General features: G+C 35.8%; 1 protein-coding gene across 1 annotated transcript; it reads left to right on the top strand.

The window, feature by feature from the left end:
- Positions 1–726: 726 nt before the first annotated feature.
- Positions 727–6278, top strand: LOC129278172 (retinoic acid receptor RXR-alpha-A-like). Its single transcript, XM_064110629.1, has 4 exons — positions 727–793; positions 1773–1907; positions 3730–3890; positions 5866–6278. Exons 1-4 carry the CDS (start codon positions 727–729, stop codon positions 6076–6078), a joined length of 576 nt encoding a protein of 191 aa, XP_063966699.1. The 3' UTR covers positions 6079–6278.
- Positions 6279–6496: the final 218 nt, after the last annotated feature.

Here is a 6496-nt window from a genome sequence, read left to right as displayed (position 1 = left end):
TCTTTTATGACTTACTCTGAAACCATGAAGATTTTATTGATATTAATATTTATGCATGAAAGTATACAGGTAGTATTTTTTGACAGGCCAGTACTTTGCAATTCAGTATGATGAGAAGTGCTGGTGCTACCTTGCTGCGTGTAAACATATAGGCCGGTATTCTGAACTTGGGTTTAACTTAGACCGTGGTCTCTTTGCTAAAATTATGGGAAGCCAAACACATCAAAATTTGTTCACATGGTACATGTATGTTTCTTATGTTTACTGTGCTCTTTCCTAATTCTTTAATAGTGAAGACAGTTATCTTATGTAGCCTTCCCAGACAGTTAATTATTTTACATGTAGAGTCAAATGAGCTGATACCATGAACCTATACTATTATTTGGCTATCCATAGTTAAACCACGACTTTAGACCACAGTTTGAGTTAAACCTGACTTCACAATGCGGCCCATAGTGTATACAGAGGAATGCTAATTTAGAAAGGGGGGGGGGGGGTGAAAATTCATACAGGCAGCATGTTTTGACCAAGAAAACTTTTTTTAAGATGTATATTTTGGTATATCATACTAACTTTTAGAGCCATTAAAAAATGAGACCTGGGTCTGCTTCTTAAGAGACTTACAACTATTTTAAATTCACTTTAATTGTAACTTCCAAGTCTCATAGAAACGTTGAATGTGATTGGCTGCTAAGCCTTGTTACCATGGAATTTGTCTTAGTTACAATGATTTTAACTCTTAATATAAAACGGGATATAAGGAATTTGAGGACAGACGAGAGAGAGAGCAAAGGTGAGAGTGATATGAGGTGTGATATTAGCAAGTTTTCGCAATTTAGCAACGGACGGATTTTAGAACATAGTGAATACATCGAAAATGCCTGTAAAATCACAATGAATGGCTGAGAGGTCTTTTAAAAAATTAGTGAACTGGAACAACCGATAATCCTAAAATTGCAAATATGTTGTTCGTCCAGATTCGTGGACAAAACTGCTCTTTTGATTCACCGATTTTTGACAAGGACTGCTTTGTCATAGAAGGGATTTTGGCAATTGATTCTCTATGCTCCAAAAAGCATCTGCGTAGTGGTTGCAAAAATTACCTAGTGATGGATATAAAGGAGATTGATGACAATAAAAAATGTGAAACATGTGACTGGTCTGTGAAGGCAAACGGAGTATGTGTTGGTATGAGCACATGTTTTTGTGTTTCTGTCATCAAGAAGGAAAAACAGAATTTTCCTTTGTCACTTAATTTTTTGAAACAATATAACAATGTAAAAGTGTGTTGTGGTGATTAAAAATAGAAACAAAATACCAAATACTTCTTTTTTCTATTATACTGTTTTTATATCAAAAGCAAAATCGCAAAACCATTTGAGCTCCGATTTTGGTTTTCGAACAGCAAAAAATAAAATTGACGTCTCTTTGATTTCTGAAAAAAAAATCTTTCATGAATATTAAAGGATAGCTCAGTTGGTAGAGCGGGGGTTTCGGATTCTGGTAACCTGGGTTCGATTCCCACTTGGTGCGCTAGTGCCCTGTGGTCAGGCATTTATCCTCATTACCAGGTCCCTCGGAGAGGACCTCATGCCATCGGTCCTCTGGTTGCTTGTTTACAAGCATATTCATGCTTAGAAATCAGGTAAAAAATTACCACCATTTATTTAAGAGCGCCCTCTATTATATTATACATGAAAATGTGGTATATTTTGTATTGTCGTTATCATTATCTTATTATCTTTAATATGTTGTTGATTCTGTCATTGTAGACGCTATGAAGTCCATGCCCCTTGGTAGCATGCAGTTACCAACCAGTACCATGGGGTCTCCGTCCATGGCAAACCAGGGTCTTAGTTCACCTACACTCTCATCACCTGGCCTACACTCAGGAATCACAGATTACCGTAAGTCATAATAATTATGATAATAATAATATATAATATAATATGGTATTCCGCTTTTATATAGCACTTATTCCCTGATTCATACAGATATATAACTACTCTGGTCATCTGATCGGTTTATTTCCAATTCATCGAATGCCAATTCGTCCAATTGCCAACATGTCTGCTATCATTTGGTCTACCATCAGTTCGTCCACTCAACACATGGTCTAATTGCCAATTCGTCCGCTCACCATTTCGTCTAAAAACCAGTTGGTCCATACACCATTTGGTCTAATTGGACTTAGTGTTATTTGTGCAAAATGAAAGAAAATGAAATGGATATTAGACCAAATGGTTATGAGACAAAATGGTGATAAGATGAAGTGATGATTGGACCAAATGGTTGTTAGACAAAATGTTGATGGACAGAATGGCATCAGACGAAATAAAAGTAGACCATGTGGTGAGTGGACGAGTTGGCAGTAGACGAATTGGCAATTTATCATCTGATCCTGTCATGTCCGCACACAATATATGCACTTTCACCACTCCCAGGAGAGCATTCCAACAAGAGTTCAAAGACTCGATTTCTAGGCACACTACATAGGCTTTCGCCTTCTTCTAGTGAACCCATTTAACACCTTGTTGGAGAGTGGCAAAGTGTGGATGAATGCCTTGTCAAAGGACGCTAGGTTGTGGTAAGTTTGAACTCACGACCCTATGATTACAAGGCTAGAGTCTGAACCACTACACCTTGATGCTTCAACTGTCAACCTGCAGTCACACCAATCAATGTGACTCCAAAATGACCGATGGTACTGCCATTTGAAATAACATAATGGCCTGAATTCACAAAGGTGGTTTTTAAAACCATCGATCGAACCCATGGTTTATGCAGATTTTCTGTATAAATTACGCTTATTTACTGCGTATATTAAGAAATGTCCAGTGCTGATGTGTGGTTTTGTCCCAGTGCGCCCAAATTGACGCCCGTTGCCATGGTTTAATATGCTATTTCATTTTAAAGTCTACTGTTTGAAGAGTCGATTCATTAAAAACAGTGGATTTGTGAATAAAATATCATGGATAACCACGGCAACAGGCGTCTATATGGCGCACTGTGACAAACTCGTGTATCAGCATTGGACAAATTTCAATATACGCGGTAAATGAGCATAATTTATACAGGAAATCTGCATAAACCATGGGTTCCACCGACGGATTAAAAAAAAACCTTTGTGAATTCGGGCCAATATCTTTTGTTGACTTGGAGGTGGTTTTGCCGGTGTAACTGTGGCATCAATGTGTGTGAATAATGCATTTTGACATCAGATGGAGGGCTTTGAAACGTAAATGGGAAACGCATTCATTGAACATACTCCAACTTTATGGGCTCAAGAAAAGTGTTTTAACTACATCAACAGGAATTGCAAGCGGAAACTGTCCATTATTCATACTTCACAAGTGGAATATATAAATGGTCAAAAGACGTTTAAATGATGTAATGAATTTGTTTCCTCGGAAGTTAATTTTTGAAAGATTCTCAAATGCATCATTTTGTAAGTTTACCTTAGGCTTTTTAGATTGGTGCTGATAACCCCCCCCCCCCCAATTTTTTTAAATTTTTTTATAAAGCCTGATTGTCGCCAATTTGAGGATTGAGAGTTGATATACTGTAGACCTTTACATGTAGGTCAATAATGTTGACCTTTTAAGTATATCATGTGTATCGACCAATTATTTGTACTCGCCTGTAAATAACTTGTCGTCAGTTACGGTCAATACAGAAATCCAATGAAATTCAACTGTTTTTCCCTTGGAATTCAAATGTCTGATTTAGGTCTGCACTCGCCGCCCATGCAGTCACCGACCCTAAGCAGTCAGGGTTCAATGGAAGATATCAAGCCAATCATCAGCTCCCAACCATCCTCCTTACCCCTCTCACAATCACAGGTATCCAGTATGACGGGCATGCATGCCCCTCTAAACATCAACGTCCAGGTAAGACCATTCAATTCATTTCAATTCAATGCAGTTCAGTTCAATGCAATTTCAATTCAATGCAATTCAGTTCAATGCAATTTCAATTCAATGCAATTCTGTTCAATGCAATTTCAATTCAATGCAATTCAGTTCAATTTATTTCAATTCAATGCAATGCAGTTCAATGCAATTCAGTTCAATGCAATTTCAATTCAATGCAATTCAGTTCAATTCAATTCAGTTCAATGCAATTTCAATTTAATGCAATTCAGTTCAATGCAATTTCGATTCAATGCAATTTAATTCAAGAACAATTCAATTTGGTTCAATTCAAGATTAATTCATTTCAATTGTATTCATTTCATTCAAGAACAATTTAATTCAATTCATTTGAATTCAGTTCAAGAACAATTTTATTCAATTAAATTCATTTCCACTTCAAAATATATATCAAAATGATACGATATTCAATACATATCATCTAATTATTAATAACAGGGATCATTAAAATTGAAATAAAGAATAACAGTCTATGGGGCTTTACAGGTGGACCACTTCTCTGGGGTTTCCCCTTACTCTTTATACGAATATTGCAGTTGGATTGCCAACTTCTTGATTTTCCTTTTGCCATTTTGTATTAATTACATGTATCCCACTTTTTCTTATACCCATACAATGCATTATTCTATAGTCATTCTATTAAAATGCAACTGACCACAAAGCAATATTTTAATGGAAATATTTGGTCGGCTGGATTTGTTTTTTCCAGTATTTTACAATATGGAAAGATAGAAAAGTTTAAAAGAATTCCATGAGAACACAAGATTCACTAAATTTTTCAGACACTGTTTATTATTGAAGCATTTTCAAGATTACCAAATTACACCAGAAATATCATGAGGCAAATTAAAATCAAACTGGTTTGTAAATGGTAGTGTTAAGATTTATTGTGTTCACAAATATGAGTTGCATAAATGAGTTGAGTTTTCTCTTTTCAGCTAACAATCTTTATGTATTAAAAAATGTTGCCATACCACACCCATTTCTATCAGATCAGATAAACTGGTAGTGGGCCAAGTATTCATTATATAAAGTAGTAAAAATAAGTATAAGTGGGCATTTCAAGTCAGATTATTTGTTCTTTTTAAGATAAATCATCAAAGTTGGATTTTTAAGTCAAGTGATACTTGTGTTGTCATCAATTTAACACAAACAGTGTGTGTTTGTCTCAAGAGGTTTAGCTAATTGGAACATTTTGTCAAGAAGATGATTCTTAAGTCAGTTTGCTCTTTCCATTCACCCACACGTTATATTGTTTCTCAAACCATCTCCTTGACAACAAGGGTTGAATATTCACAATAATCTGTACGTTTTAAAGGTTTAGAAGAGTGTTTTTAGATTCAAGTTGTGCAGTGTTTTTGTATTGTTACAAAAGTATTAAGAATTCAATTATTCTTTGTAAATGAAAGATGAATTGACGTATTAAAAATGACACAAAATGGCGATAAAAATGGATTCCTACCAATGTGGACATTCAGGTATATTTATGGAGAAACTTTAAAAAATCTGTAAATTGGGAAATACATTTAGGAAGATTTTAGAGATTCTTCTCACTTTAGATGTTCATGTTATCATATTTTGGACCACTCTAACTACTGTATACAGTCTATCAAATTTGGACTTAAAATGTTTTTCATCATGCTCCTCCAAGATTTGAATAAAAATAATATAAAAAATCGGGGGGGGGGGGGGTTAAGGACTGGTACTCTACAAATGTGCACTATTTTCACTGACTAGGGACCATTCTAAAAAAAATCAACAAAATGTCTCAGAGAATTGCTTAATAGTTTAGTAGAAAACACTCAAAATAATGTACAAGAGGCCCTAGAATTTGTTAAGAATGTACAGTAGTGAACTTGTCAGAGTAGATCTTGTAGCTACGTCTTGTTTTAATCCGTAGTTTCCCCGGGACATTTTACATCTCAACGTGCAGGGCCACCTACACAACCCGTTCTCACAGCCGGCACAGTCGTCGATAAGCCCTGGCTCCATGCCCGGCACTTCCATTAACAAAAGCATCTGTGCGGTGTGTGGAGATAGAGCGTCAGGTAAGGAGCCCTCCGTGTCCAAATCATGTGTACTGTATGTCTTGATATGTGAATGTTGCTGTGAGCTTGCTGGTGTGCAATTCGATATGCATTTTTAAAATATGTTTTATTTATTTTTTTACACATGCATCAATATTCTGCCAGATATGTACCCTTTCATTCATTGTTGAATATTCACAAATATAGAATAATGGCAGAACAAAAATCATGTTCATGTACAGGTAATTCCCATTTTTTTATAAAAAGAATTAAGCCCCCTTTCCCATGAAACCTTTCAATATTACTGTCTATTTTAGTGTCTCATTAGTTGTCATTTATATGCTGGACAGAATAAAACCATGTGTCTTTGAAATGGTGATTTTTCAAGTCGAATGACATTCAGAAGTTATATTCCAGTTCAACTAGTACGAAGGGGAAAGGGGGGGGGGGGTTGGCAAGGAAGGAGATATTAGAGGAAATAGGGAGGTGTAAGGGACAGGGGTGGGTAGGGGAAAAGATGGAGATAGATGGAAATGG

The sequence above is a fragment of the Lytechinus pictus genome, chromosome 15 (genome assembly GCF_037042905.1).
Source record: "Lytechinus pictus isolate F3 Inbred chromosome 15, Lp3.0, whole genome shotgun sequence".
Classification (NCBI taxonomy): Eukaryota; Metazoa; Echinodermata; class Echinoidea; order Temnopleuroida; family Toxopneustidae; genus Lytechinus; species Lytechinus pictus.
This window is presented reverse-complemented; position numbering and strand designations above follow the sequence as displayed.